Source organism: Cicer arietinum, chromosome 1, assembly GCF_000331145.2.
Source record: "Cicer arietinum cultivar CDC Frontier isolate Library 1 chromosome 1, Cicar.CDCFrontier_v2.0, whole genome shotgun sequence".
Lineage (NCBI taxonomy): Eukaryota > Viridiplantae > Streptophyta > Magnoliopsida > Fabales > Fabaceae > Cicer > Cicer arietinum.
The window spans coordinates 909,894-926,289 of record NC_021160.2 but is presented as its reverse complement, the minus strand read 5'-3'; the positions used below and the strand labels follow the sequence as shown (position 1 = coordinate 926,289).

The 16,396-nt window shown below is 28.0% G+C and overlaps 1 protein-coding gene across 2 annotated transcripts; it reads left to right on the top strand.

Moving 5' to 3' along the window:
- The first annotated feature begins 10,296 nt into the window (after positions 1 to 10,296).
- Positions 10,297 to 16,303, top strand: LOC101506119 (beta-xylosidase/alpha-L-arabinofuranosidase 1). Of its 2 annotated transcripts, none has more exons than XM_027337574.2 (6): positions 10,297 to 11,342; positions 12,760 to 13,047; positions 13,417 to 13,684; positions 14,087 to 14,437; positions 14,929 to 15,339; positions 15,422 to 15,562. In XM_027337574.2, exons 1-6 carry the CDS (start codon positions 10,905 to 10,907, stop codon positions 15,433 to 15,435), a joined length of 1,770 nt encoding a protein of 589 aa, XP_027193375.1. In that variant the 5' UTR covers positions 10,297 to 10,904; the 3' UTR covers positions 15,436 to 15,562. The 2 variants fall into 2 exon arrangements, with proteins under 2 accessions (XP_027193375.1, XP_004485551.1); XM_004485494.4 differs by having other exon boundaries at positions 10,303 to 11,342; positions 15,552 to 16,303.
- The last annotated feature ends 93 nt before the right edge of the window (positions 16,304 to 16,396 follow it).

The window sequence follows — 16,396 nt, the reverse complement described above, 5'->3', positions numbered from 1 at the left end:
GCATTCTTTCTTTTACTCAGAAATTTCTTATTCTAATTACTCATTAATTAATTATTATTCCTTTTTTATTTTTCTCTAAATTCAACCATCATGGCTTTTCTTTGTTTTACTTGCATGAGTATTAATTAAAGTTTTATTTTCTATCATTGTAACCAAATTTATACAGTCAACAGAACATCATCAATAATAAAATTTAATTGATTATATGAATATAATTTTATAAATAATTATAATAAAAATTAAATATTATTAATAATTATTATACATAAATTGTGAAGAGAGAGAGTAGGGTCAAAGATGCACGCTTGCACGGCTGTGACTGTCCCCACACAACTCTTGCCTCCCTGTAAGAAGAAAGAAACTTCAATCTTTCAATCTTCAAACGTTAAAAAAGTAAATACAGTATACTAATGTTATTGTGTGCGTCACTCATGTCATAGTACTGTCATTTTATTTATTCAATATAACTTTATACTATTTTCATGTCAAATTTTTACTTCATCTTATGGTGAACGTATTTAACTTGTGGTTAATTACTTTAACAAATGATTAATTAATATAAGGTGTTGTAATTTATTAATTATTTAATTGTTGTTGAGGATGAAGAATGTATCTTTTCAGTAGATATAATATTGCGATTAATTAATATACGGTGTCGTATTTGTCTATTCTTTAATTAGTGAAATTAGGATTGGTCGTTGTCTAGAGTTGAAATTGAGTATTGTCAAAAAAAATATGAATGTTGAGATTATGTATAATGAAATAGGAGTATTAAACCTTAATATAAGTTTTATATTAAGACCACTTCAATGCTCTCTATATTTTATTAAATTAGGATTTTAATGTGACTGACAATATATACTTATGTCGTGTTTCATATACACACTTATTAATAGTTGCATTTGCTAAATACACTAATACAATACTTGAAAACATTTAAAAACATGTGTGTTAAGAGCTCAAAACAAAAGGTTAAAAGTTCATAGAACACATGCCTTTCTTTACACCTAAAAAAATAAACGAAGAAGAAAAACACATGCACATAGAGAGAGGGAAGACAAATAAAACAGGGATCTTTTGTGGACATGGACAATTATTTGACTATAGAAAAACAGGTAAAGTATTTGGTCAAATAAAGTATTGCTACCATGTGCCTTGTTAAAAAATTTATTAAAGAAATCAAACCTAAAAATTGTGTTGACAATAGTTGTTTTATCGTTTCATGTATAAAATTGATTGTGTAATCTAAAATGTCTTATTTTAAAACTAAATTTAAAATTAATTAATTATAACGTAAACTGTGAAATTGTGTTACGACAGATAATTTAAATCTTTATTTAACATATCAGTGTATCTTTATATATCAGTTCATATTATTTCATTAATATATCACATTATTTTCTTTATTTTTTTTTCTCTCAAAAAATATACACACGCATTGAATATTGACCAAACATTTTTCAAAATAAGATTTAAACTTCCTAAGAGATGAATACAACTTCCAATGCAAAAATTCTACATTTGATTTCTTAAAATTTTCCTTTAGTATTATTGTGGAACAATTTGTCAAGAATTGAACCATAGTCTACTCCAAAAATCCGAATAAAGCATTGGAAATTTGGAGCAAGTAAACATCAATCTACTAATGGTTTACTACTAAACTGACCAAGTCATTCACGCCTATACGTAATACACATCGTTGACTGTCTCTAACCAATTAGGAACCAGATACCAATCACTTGTTTTCTTAAAATAAATATTTAAGAATTAAAATCTCTAACAAAATACTACATATTAAACATATGCTTTTATAATTTTAATAAATTCAAATAATATGAATTAAATACATTTATTTTAATAATTAAAAAGAATAATAGTGTTTACCTAAATTATTAAGACAAAAAATATTTAATCACAATTGTCGATAAATTAGTTAAATCGATATGAAAACAGCTACATAAATACTTTTTAACATAGTCGGATTAAAAACTATTAAAAAATTATTTAATTTTTATGTATTGATATTGTAATTTTTTTACATAGTCAATAAATTATGATCAATCATATTGTGTAAAATTTTTACACTAAATAATATATCTAAATTAATTTATAATATTTTATCTATAGCATTTATATGACATCACATAAACACTATTAAAAAAATGGCATACGTCATTATAAATGAGTAAAAACAACTTGAACAAAATTTATCAACTTTTTACTTTCCCCTATTTAAAACTAAATAAATTTCTCAAAGTCAAATTTATCAAGGTTGCTAACATCATTTACGACTCACTCCAACATAAAATTTTTTTTTTTTTTTAAGTAAGCTCGTTTGGGAAAGAAAAAAAAATTCTAATTGCACCACCCAGTTGCAGCGTAGGCGTACAGCTCGTTTGGTTTGAACATATTTGTTAGACTTCAGCACTGCTTGGCGTTTTATTGGGCCTTCCAGGTGGCCCATTTAAAAGGCTTCTTCAATTGTTGACCCAATAAATAAATGGCTTGTTCAGTTACATTCACATTCATACAATACAATATTAAACCACTTTGCTCTATTGGCTACTCATTATTTGTTTCATTCAATAATTCTCTTGCGTTGGTGTGTCAACCTTCAACAAGAGTTACCGTATGAAAATATAGAGTTACCGTATCTATAGGAACTTGGGTGATATTATCTTGTTCAACAATAATTATAACATTTAAAGGTTTGAGAATGATTTTCTTTTTATAAAAATAAAAATAATGTTGAAATAAAATTTATATGATTATATTTTTATTAGTCACTCTCTAATGCATCATAATGATCCGTTTATATTTATTAATGTTAACACAATATCGTCACATCGTTCTTAATAACGGTAAGAGATCAACTATTTTTCTTAAATGATGATTCCTCAATCGATTAACTAAGACGATCACATAAATAAATCGACGATTTGTGATTATCAAACTTACATCCATTCATATAGGTTAAATTCAATAGATGTTTATCCTATATCAACATTTAAGAAATATTTTTCAATAACAATTCAAATCAAATATCATTTTATAATTGATAAAGTCATAAAAATTATTAAGAGCAAAGATAAACATTGATATTCATGAATAATTACAATAAATATAACTTAAGATTAAAAGAGATACAAAAGAGTATGGTTAATTATATATAATTTTAACAAAAATGAGTTTAACAACTCATGGTAGCCACGAACATGAGATCAAAAGAGAAGTCTTCAATGATACTTCAAGAAATCTTCGATGGTTCGTGTTTTATTTTTGTGAAATTTATTTTTTTTAGCTTCAATTTTTCCCTTCTTCACTCTAGAGAAATGTCTTTGACCTAGATATCATCTCAATTCCTTTAAAAAACTCATAGTTATTTGGCCAATTTACTCTGAAATTTATATTTTATTTATTATATTCCCAATTAGTTTGGCCAACTAAATTTGTGTGAGCCAACTTTTGCTAGTTTGGTCATTGACTTGCAAACTTATTTTTAATCTAATATCTTTTTTAACAACACAAAACAAGTGATAAGATGTATATTTTTTCAGTCTCTAATGAAATACTCAAAATTATAAAACTATTATAGAATTGGGGATTAATTAACACATTTGTCACCAAATTAAGTCAATAAGTACTTCTAATTTAAATAATTTATAAATAAAATAGACAATTATCAATATACTTGGGCAATACACGGATAAATTATATTTAGGTGTAATATATAATTTTATTATAACCACTTTGCATATGTTAAAACTGAAATTCAAAAAATTAAATTTCTCAAACATTAGTAAAAATATAGATTGAAAAAATAAATAATTTTTTAAAGGAAAATCAAATTAAAAAGCACTGTACATATATGAATATATTTTGTCATTTACTCTTGTTTCTTTTTAATTATCTACACATTTTCCATAAAGTAATTCATCAATTACTCTTCAAAAGTTTGGAATTGAACTAATGTATTCCATTCACTTCTTAGGCTCTTAATCCCAATACTATTTTTTACCGCATATGAAATTGTAACGTGAATGTTAATATTAATTAATTTTTCTAAGATTATTCTTTTTAACGTCAATTTATCCAATACTATTTTTACATCAAGTTGTTTTCATTAGTGTAACTTTCGATACAGCATTTTGGAAAATATTTTATCTTCTAGGATGTTATTGAAATAGTGTTGAACGTGTTTAATTTGACTTTTTATATTTTAAAATAAATAATATTTCATTCGGTCTTAATTATAAAGAAAAAAATACATCTATTTGCTAGTTCAAGTATAAGCAAAAATAATTAATTTACTCACATTTAATAGTATTGTTCCAAAAATATTCTTGCATTAATTCATTAATATTGTGAGAGAAGATGATAATAATGAGAGGTATGTTAATATATATATATCTTTTACATGAAATTAAAAAAATTAAATAAACTTATTAACTACCATACTCAAAAAATATGAAAATATGTGTTTTTATTTATAGTTAAAGTTGGGTGAGTAGTATTATTAATATTATCCTTGAAAGTCCTCCGTAAATAATTAAATTGATAAACCAAAATACTTAAGAAATTTTGAGAAGAGATTATGATTTAAATTCGAATAACTAATATAATCACTAATTTATTATTGTAATTTTTCTTACAGTTAAATTTTGCATTCATTGAAAATATTGTTGCAACTTTTTTATAACAATTTTGCTATAGTTTTTGGTAGTGAGACCATCGTTTCAAATTGAATGAAAGACTACAATATTTATTACTTTAATTGCTTTATTAGTAATATTGATTAATAATAATATTTAATAATAAATAAAAAGACAAAAGATTAATGGAAATTACAACGTTGCCACTATTTTAGGTGGGAAAATATTGCTACATGACCACCTTCCTTTATATGTATATATTAAGATTTAAAATAAGATTTATTTTTAAAAGGATCAAATAAATTTTTAATTTTCATAAAATTTTAAAACTTTGTTTTAATCTCTTATAAAAAATACAACTTTTTAACCCTTACAAAAATATAGCACAAACAATTTTAATCCATGTTGTTAAGTCAATATATATTTTTGAAATGATTTTTTCTAAACTTATTTACAACTTTATAAAAAATTCATCAATAAAAAATGAAATCAAAATTTAATTTCTAAGTAAATTGTTTGATTGCTTTTATCTTGACTTTTTGGCATTTATATTTAATTCATATTAATTTAAAGAAATTTAAGTTTTTTTGGATATTTTTTTTAATGTTTAAAACACGCACCCTTTTGAAGACATCGATAAAATTGTTACAATACATAGAAGATTAATATGACATGATAATATGCAAAAATGATTGCAAGAATAATTAAATATATTTTCTTCCGATAACTAGGAACCAAAAATGATTGCAAGATAATTTGTTAAGGACTAAAAAAATTGTATTTTTTATACATAAATCAAAAATAAAATTGTGAAATTCACGAAATACATTATTGCAGTTAATATTAAATACACAAAACTATTACTCATTAGAATTAATTAATAAGAACTTCTAAAGAAATATTAATGATTACTTTTTAAAAAAATCGTTAAAATTTGAGAAAAAAGATGGTCAACGTTTTATTTTATACAATTATCATGTTCTTTTACTTTTTTTTTTTTTGACAAACCTTATTGGAATGAGATAAATATAAATATTTAATGATGTTTAAAATTTTCTCTATCTTAAAGGGTAACATCATCCTCTCTCCCTAGATATTTTTAATAAAAAAAAATAATGCTTCCATTTACTTTTAAAATTTTCAATTTCTTTCTATGAAGTTTGAATAATAAGTATAATTTAATTAATTTAATTAATTTGATAGGCAAGAGTGTTATAAAGAATTTAATATTATAATTTATACATGAGAATAATCCAACTAATTGCATAAAAAGATTCACCAGTTACATTTATCATAAAAAATGTATATTATATTGTCTCTAAAGGAAAAACATAATTTGTATAGAAGGTAAACTTTTGAATTAGAGAATCAAAAAGATTATTATAATAATAATTATGAACATTTTAAGGCCTAGAATTAGGCTTCCCAACATATATATAATTTGTACATGTTTAGACATTCATCTAGTAATTCGAGAATAAATTTGGGTACAACTTGACACAAAACGAAGTTTTGGGCTTAGTATTGGGCTTTTAAATATCACTTTAAGCTGATGGGAGAAGAAGTTGTATTCACAATTGGCCCACAATAAGTACATCCTCACACCTGATGTATTTATTTAATCTGTTGACCAAAAAAAGTATTTACTTAAGCTATATTATTATTGACAAAAAAGCTATTATTATTATATGATCTAGATTTTGAATTATTTGATGAGGATTAGGTATGTGGTTGCTGATGGTTATGATCCTCAAACACAAATGCTTCCACCCCCTAAGGATTTACCTAAATGTTAAGACTTGTAGTAATAGTCTTATCAAATGTAAAGAGGAGTAATATTTATTATTTAGCCTTAAAATAAATTATTTCAAAAGTGGAATTGTACAATCATATTTTCCTGAACATATCCTCTTCTAGACCAGCACCAAAAAGCCCAAAATGCACAAATTAAATGTTGTTAACTAGTAGTATATATTGGAAACTTTTGTTAAAGTAGCAATAATGATGTTATGTAGCTGAAGAAACCATCATCAAACCAACAAACCTTATAGTATATTATATGGAGAAACACAATCATTTTCTGATACATCACTACTGCAAAAAAGCAGCATTGGAGTATATATACATTTATCATTGCAAATATCTTAAGTTTCACATGGCCAAATATCAAGTCTATCCTCAACTATCAACACGCCATCCTTTTATTAAAATATATTTCTAAAATCATAAAATATTAATTAAAATATATATTAACTATTAACATATATATGAGATTATAGCGTGTCATTTTATCTTGAATGTGTTTTTTATCTTGAATGTGTTTTTTTTACGTTAGATATCAAATCAATGTTATCACAATAGATATTAATTTGTATGTAAAAATTTAAGTATTTTAGAGATTAATTTATCACTAATTTTGCTCCAACATGAGTGTACTGACAAATTATTTTCTAAGATTACATCATTTTTCATAGAAAAATTATTCTTTTGTGAATGGAACGATATATAATGTGATATGTTTAGATATTGTACCACATGTTAGGGCTTTAAGAATCAAAATTAACATAAAAACTATTTTAAATGATAATTTACAATTTAAAATATGTATTTTTTGATTCAAAAAATAAAAAATTATTTTAATTTATATTTACAATTTTAATGACTTATTTATCTATTTACTTGATACATTTGAGTCTTCTCCTTTTCTCACAAATATTTTTTTGTGCCTTTCTAGTTTTCATACAAAACAATTTGTAGATATCTAATCTAATTTGATTCTTGAAATTGTTAATACATTATAGTGATCCACAAAATTAATTATCAATCTAATCTTCTACATCATTAATATTTTAAAATATTCATAAAATTATATAATTTTGATCAAATTCGTCTTTTTTTATAAATTTTCTAATTTATTTTTTTCTACTTTTCTATACTAACTTTAAAAAGTCATCATCGTGTATCATATCATCGTATAATTAGTAAAAGAGAAACCTTTCAATTTTTGATATGTGTCTTAGTACTTTAAACATTTTATAATAAGAAAACGATAGATGCGATGAATTGAAAAATATATCCTACTTATCTCATAAAAGCATTCCCATAAAAAAGAATAAATGAGCAACACACAACCACGAGATACGTTAGAGTCCATTCATATGTTTATTCTTTTTGAATCCTTTTCCATATTTTATGCACTAATACCTTTTTAGGGTGTCTCATTATCAATCATAGTCATTATATTTGTAATTAATAACATGGTGATTTAATTGTCTGATTCATTAGAAGAATCAAATTACATCACATCACATACAACTAATTCGGATTAATCCAAAATTTGGAACATGATGACAAGGTAGCTAAAAATATGATGTGGTGGTTCTGCCTTCAATTTATGGAGAATCAGTAGTTATAATTTCATTATCATGTCGTTGTGACTCTGCCAACTAAATTATAGGACAAAATTAATCGTGCATATTAAAAGGACCCAACTATACTTTGGGGAATATCTTCATTAGCACATTATTATGAGATAATAATGGGATAGCTAGCAAGTTGGTCCAAATTATGGGAATTAATTCTTTTAATTTTTCTCACCGGAGAATTTTCACTTGAGAGAATTTAAATCTCCCAAATTATTTTAATTATGACAATTAAAGTTTACTCTATAAAATGTTCCTGAACTCAATTAATGAGTTAATGGACTTCGAATGACTTTTAAGAAGTCAATAAGTAGTTTAAATTCGTATAATTAACATTACTATATTTTTCTTTTTAAATGATTATAAGAAGATATTACACCAAATATCACCTAACTATAATGAGTGACTGAAAGATGTTTGTGAGTTTGTACACTTAGTAACCACTCTTTTGGTCGCTTGTAGAGTGTCTTCGTGTTGTTTTTTTCCCCTCTCATTTCCTTTTCTTTTTTTAGTCATATAAGTGATTTAAAATTATTTTTTTATTCTGAAATTATTCCTCCGACTCACTTTTTTAACTTTTATTTAAATAAATAATTTTTTATATATTTAATTTTCTTTTTTCTCAATTTGTTGGTAGTTTTATCATTTGGTGTGACATTGTTTTGTCGTATGTTAGTGCGACACACGTTTTGATTTTTTCGTCTTATTGTAGCGTTTTAGTTTATAATTTTTGTATTTGTTGAAATTTTAAAAAAGACTCGTTTAATATTTGAAATTTTAATAAATACTATACATTAAATAAGAAATTTATAAAAACTACTACTCAATACTAAATTCAATAATATCTCAATTTTATTTATGACATGTCAACAACACGTAGTTATAATAATTATGTTAGAGATTACATATAATCCATAAAAGCAAACATGTATTCTTGTAATCTAATAGTTGATATTATCTTATAATTTGAATTCGTGGCAATAAATAAAATGATAAAATTGAGCATGCAGGTTAGTACTAGTAGTTGTAGTTGTTAGCAGACAGAACAAGATCTATTGCTTTCTGGATCACCGAAAAAGCAGGAATCCTAACTTGTTTATTATATATATATATATTTATACTTCAAAGTAATTACTCATTTCCAGATTTTAATATTGCCTAATTAACCTACCTAGCAGACAACTTGACATTGGTTCATTATTATTATTACATGACTGACAAGTGTATATACGGAAACTTATCAAATGAAAATGAGAGTCTAGTTATTCATCAAATTAAAATTATGAATGATTAATGTTAAAATGAAAAATTATATAACACTTTTAATCATCACTATTTATATAATCAAAATTTAATATTCTCACATTCTTATATTAAAACTCCCTTATCTTGTATTGCATATTTTGTTTTGAAATTTATAATTATTGTGGTTGTGAAGTTGGTTATACACTTTACAGAGAGGATCTGAGTCAGCAATGGGAGTAATGAATCAAAATTGAAGCCCATAGTGTGAGTGACTCATTCAAACTTCAATTTCACGCTTTTATCTCAGCCTCCATTCTCACTCACTTCTCTCTATTTCTTTCTTTTATTCATTATTTATTCCTTTTTTTTTTCTTTACTCATAACTACAAATTATTTTCATTTTTAGTCCACTCAACATCATTGCCGTATCCAATCAATTATGAGATATTTTCCTCATCTACATTTTCATTCTTCTTCTTCTTCCATCATTTTCTCTTTGTTTTCAAGAATTGAACCACCAACCGAATAAAGTTATTATTTTAAAGTAACTGGTCCTAACATATAGATTGAGTCTAATGTTTGCTCTATATTGATTCATAAATAAATTATCATTAATAAATCTTAATACTATACATGAACCAACAATCAAACATTGCATTTTTATGACCAAACAGTTAACACACAACAAAACTCACAAACTACTTACCTATTACCTTATACTACCACATAATATTTGCCTCATTTATCATACACTTATAGTATAGGGTACTAAATTACTTTATTATTACCCAACACAAGTGCAATTGGCTTTTATTATTATTAATGAAAATGACACCCCCAAAATCATTTATTTGATCCAGCCTAAAAGCTTCCTAGGTCCAAGTTGTAACATATGAAAATAGTATCACCCAGCTAAGCTTCACAAGATTCACAGTTACCTTATATATAAATAAACCCTTTTTCATGCAATTATCAATTATGTTAGCCATCAGTTTTTCAGTGCCCTATCATCCCTTTTTTATTTTTATTTTTTTGGTACAATAGTTTTATATTCCAGCAATCTGTTTTCATTTTTCACAATCTGTTTTAACTGAACCCCCAAAACAAAACCAAATGACAAAAAGTACCATCTTGCCGCCAGAATCTTCACGTGATTTACCGTAGCAGGCAAATGTTGACTTTATTTTATTATTTAAATTCATCCAAAATAGTAAAAAAAATATAATGTTTTTAACCAGTAAAAAAAAAAGAAAAAAGAAACCACCTTGCACGCACTATACAATAGCCAAAACAATATATATATATATATATATAACACAACAACCCAAAAACCAAGTTAAGGTTCCTAAGTCATAAGATACATTGATTCTTTCGTTTGTTGTTTTGGCTCTCCGCCAAAAAAACAACAATTGCATTCAAAAGGGTGTTTCCAAGTTTCATTTTTTCCTCAAATCACTAAAAGAACAAAGTGTTCATAAATGACAAATTACTCATTTTTTTCATAGACAATAAACATAGTAAAACACCCTTTTGTTTGTTTTGGTGTTTTTGAAATTTTTAGAAGTTACATTTACAATTTACAGTTATGGCCTACACTGAAAACAGAGAACCAAAGAGTTTCTCTGTTTTCCTCTGTTTCTCAATTTTCTATGCTACACTTTTGTTAAATTGTAACCATGTTTATGGCCAAACATCAACTGTTTTTGCCTGCGATGTTGCCAAGAATTCAAGTTTAGCAGGTTATGGATTCTGTGACAAGTCATTGTCGGTGAAAGAAAGGGTTTTGGATTTGGTGAAGAGGTTAACATTGAAAGAGAAAATAGGGAACCTTGGAAACTCTGCTGTTGAAGTGAGTAGACTTGGAATACCAAAATATGAATGGTGGTCTGAAGCTCTTCATGGAATTTCCAATATTGGACCTGGAACACATTTTTCAACTTTGGTTCCAGGTGCCACTAGTTTTCCTATGCCTATTCTCACTGCAGCTTCTTTCAACACTTCACTCTTTCAAGCCATTGGAAGTGTGAGTTTTCTCTTCATTTTTTTTTGTTTCCATTTCTAATATATTTCATCTGAAATGAAATATAATACATCAATGTTTTAAATATATTTTATTTTAGAGTGGATAAAGTATAAATAAATCTTTTTGTATTCTTTTTTCTTTCTTTGGAGTGACTCCTCAAAAACTGGGAAAGGGTGCTGTTTATTTTTGACCTGGATTCCCTTCATTTAAAAATCTATACTTCTACATGGTTAATATATCTCGGTCATTGATTTGAGATCGTTCATGTTGTACATTTATCAAATATTTTTACCATTGATTTGAGATTAGACCATTGAGATTAATAAAATATGTCAGGTATTGCCTATGTGGAATCCAATTCACTCTTTTAATGAATAAAGACATAAAAGTTGTTAAATTTATTCATTGGAGTTGGTAGATATCTTTTTGAAATTTTCAGAACTTGGTGAGGTTTTGAATAAGAAAAATGCAGTTTTGTTAGTTTGATTCTGAAATAGTACATTGCTATTTAAAAGAGTAACATAAGTCCTTAATATTGTGGGATTAATTTTGGTAGTTGTATGCTGATTTAAAAAAATTGAGTAGAAGAGAGGATATTAGTTGTTCTTAAATGAGTTGGTTTGAGTATTAATAGTAGGTGGTTAATGATGATAATTGTATCCTGTGATAACAAGGATAAGAGATTTGTTGTTGGCATTTGTGGTAGGAGTAGGTGAGAATTTGAGGTTGAGAAGTAATGGTATATACTGCATTTTTTGCAGCATGTGTTCCCACTTTTATGATACAACTTGTACTTGTTACTCCCTCTTTGCCTCAATATAACATCCTTATAATTTTATAATTCCTTAATATTTCTTTTAAATTTTTAACTGTATAGTAATTACTTTTTTATTTATACACTATAAATAGTTCACATAGTTTTTTAAACGAAAGATAAATACTAGAATAAATATATCAATTTTTGTTCATTTATTTTTTATTATAAATAAGGCGAGAGGGAGTAAATGTTAGATATTTTTGAAGGTACTAGTGATTAAAAATTTAAAAGGAAGGAGATGGTGGTTGTTTTTTTTGAAGAAATACAATAGTAAATGAAATTCTTTATCTTTTTCAGTTTCCTTTCTTTATTGCTTTTGTCATAAAACTGAAAGCCTTTTAGGTACAAATGTTAAATTGAGAAATACAATAGTAAATGAAACAAAAATATGGATTATTTTCAGCTGGCATATTGAAGCAAAAGTGAATTATTAACTGCTTTAACTAATAAAAAAAGGCAAGAGTTCATTATATTTTGCTGCAGAAGTATATACTTTGTGATAATTATCAAGTATTTAAATTTAAGCTTAGACACTAAACTACAAAAAAAAAAGGTTTCAAGTGGTGGTGTTAAGGGCTAATTTATGGTAATTAATTTCAGGTGGTTTCAACTGAAGCAAGAGCAATGTACAATGTAGGATTGGCTGGTTTAACATATTGGTCACCAAACATAAACATATTCAGGGATCCAAGATGGGGAAGGGGACAAGAAACACCAGGGGAAGACCCTTTGTTAAGTAGCAAATATGCATCAGGATATGTCAAAGGTTTGCAACAAACTGATGATGGAGACTCCAACAAGCTTAAGGTTGCTGCTTGTTGTAAACACTATACAGCTTATGATTTGGATAATTGGAAAGGTGTTCAACGTTACACCTTCAATGCTGTGGTAATCTCCCAAAAAACCAGTTTCAGTTTTGAGTTTTAAGTTTCAATTTTGAATTTTGAGTTATCATGTTATTGGTGTAAAGTATATACTTGGTCAACCATTTTATCGGAGTAAAGTATCCATTGGTTTTGCAGATGATTATTCTCTGCCAAAAAACCTGGTTGACGACCACCTTTAGTAGGTCTCTCGTCCCAACCATGTTATTTTTCATCTATAAAACTCGAACCTGCGACTTTGTTTAAGGGATTTGAGTCTAGTTCGACACGGACCAACCTAATGTTGGTTTCCATCAAGTTAATTTGATTTTAAGGTTATGGTGAATGCAGAAAATTATTTTTTGTTATCCCTTTTATTTGTTGATTTTGTTAGGTGACTCAACAAGATTTGGATGACACATTTCAACCTCCATTTAAGAGTTGTGTGATTGATGGAAATGTTGCCAGTGTCATGTGTTCCTATAACCAAGTTAATGGAATACCAACATGTGCAGACCCTGACCTCCTTAAAGGAGTTATCAGAGGCAAATGGAAGTTAAATGGATATATTGTTTCTGACTGTGACTCAGTAGAAGTGCTTTTCAAAAATCAGCATTATACAAAGACTCCTGAAGAAGCTGCAGCCAAAACCATACTGTCAGGTAACAAGATATGAGAATTTGTACGAGTAAATAGTCATTTTGGTCCCTGAATATGTCAGGCGGTGTCACTATAGTCCTTGAACTAATCAAAATCACAAAAACATCCTCAAATTTGTATATCATAAGTCAATTTGGTCCTTGAATGTGTCTTCTATTAATCAATTTATCAAACTATTAACATAAGCTACACTCAAGAATGTTTTTGTAATTTTGAAACATTCAGGGACTATAGTGACACGCCTCACACATTTAGGGACCAAAATATCTGATAACTCAATCAAATTTGTACTTACATATTCCAATGGAAATTAATAACTGTGATAGTGAATTGTAAAATTCATTGTTGCAAATTATACAAGACTGTTTACTTATCTTTGCTGTATGTAAATTTTGATTTCACAGGATTAGATTTGGACTGTGGAAATTATCTTGGCCAATATACAGAAGGAGCAGTAAATCAAGGACTTGTGGATGAATCGTCCATTGACAATGCCATCTCAAACAATTTTGCGACATTGATGCGTCTTGGTTTCTTTGATGGTGATCCAAGCAAGCAACCTTATGGAAACCTTGGTCCAAAGGATGTGTGCACTTCAGATAACCAGGAGCTAGCTCGTGAAGCTGCAAGGCAAGGGATTGTGTTGCTTAAAAATAGTCCTGGATCATTGCCTTTAAATCCCAAATCCATCAAATCATTGGCTGTTATAGGACCTAATGCTAATGCTACAAGGGTCATGATTGGAAACTATGAAGGTATCCAAATTTCCTACTTCTGCAATTTTCATAATGTTTGAACAACAGCACTCTGCTTCAAAAGAAACAGATACAAAAAGCACGACCAAAGAACACATAAGGTTTGATTACTGAGTTTGGCCAATTGTGTCAACGTCTCTGATTGAAGAGTGGTTGAAGCTCCTTTATATTATTCAAGCTTAGGGTTATAGATTACAACTTGTGTTTAAATACCACGGTTCAAATTACAACATGTGTTTAAATACTACTTGTTAGCTCGAGCAAACTGGCCACTTATCAGTAAACTATGAGCATATGACTTAGCCATATGGATATAATATAAAGTTAGGAACTAGGCTAAATATGGTAGATGCATCCATTATATCAAAGTAGAAACAAAAACATACTAACTGAAGAGAAAATTGATCAAATGGCTTGTTATTAAAGTTGAAGACTTGTTATCATTAACTTGTGTTTGACATTACATTTGACAAGTTTCTGAAATTTCGCAGGCATCCCTTGCAAATATACATCACCCTTGCAAGGCCTAACAGCTTTGGTTCCTACGAGTTATGCTCCTGGCTGTCCTGATGTGCAATGCGCCAATGCCGAGATAGATGACGCCGCAAAGATTGCAGCCTCTGCAGATGCAACCATTATTGTGGTAGGTGCAAATCTAGCTATAGAGGCAGAAAGTCTTGACAGAGTTAACATTCTACTTCCAGGACAGCAGCAACAGCTAGTGAGTGAAATTGCAAATGTATCCAAAGGGCCTGTGATTCTTGTCATAATGTCTGGAGGAGGCATGGATGTTTCCTTTGCCAAAACTAATGAAAAAATAACAAGCATTTTATGGGTTGGCTACCCTGGCGAAGCTGGTGGAGCTGCCATAGCTGATGTGATATTTGGCTTCTATAATCCTAGTAAGTCATACAAGGTTTTCCACAATGTTATAAATTGTTGTTGCAGTCGCGTTATAATCCCTACTTTTTTGGAATATCGCAGTCAAATGCCGCTGATACGACTTTATTTGCAATCACTGTGGTCATGGAGACATAAAAAACCTTGATGTCGCGATCCAGATCGTGGATACTTTTTTACAACATTGACATTGGTGGATGATTTTGTGATGCAGGTGGAAGGCTACCCATGACATGGTATCCACAATCATATGTAGAAAAGGTACCAATGACAATCATGAACATGAGGGCTGATCCTGCTACTGGTTACCCTGGTAGAACTTACAGATTTTATAAAGGAGATACTGTTTTCTCATTTGGAGATGGAATGAGCTTCGGCACTGTCGAACACAAAATAGTTAAAGCACCTCAGTTGGTGTCTGTTCCTCTAGCAGAGAATCACGAATGTCGTTCCTTGGAATGCAAGTCACTTGATGTTGCTGACGAGCATTGTCAAAACTTGGCATTTGATATTCATCTTAGTGCCAAGAACATGGGAAAAATGAGTAGTAGCCATACAGTATTGTTATTCTTTTCTCCTCCTAATGTGCACAATGCACCTCAAAAACACTTGTTGGGTTTTGAGAAAGTGCAATTGGCAGGAAAATCAGAAGCACTAGTTAAGTTCAAGGTAGATGTTTGCAAGGATTTGAGTGTGGTCGATGAAGTTGGCAAAAGAAAAGTTCCCTTAGGGGAGCACATGCTTCATGTTGGAAACTTGAAGTATCCATTGAGTGTGAGGATTTGAAACAAGTCTTCAAATCTTCTACGTTGATTTTTTATTTTCAATTTCTTCATTGGTTTCCTTCGAAAAGAATTTTTGAAGGAGACCATAAATAAATTTGAGGTAATTGTAACAAAATTATGGGATTTGCAACATTATATTCAAATCACAAATTTGAAATCAAAATATAATTTCTACTATAAACTCAATTTTTGTATGATTTGATCACATACGTGAGTAAAATTTCATGCCACATATTTGAATTCTGCTGTCATGTTTCAGATATGCAAATTCAGT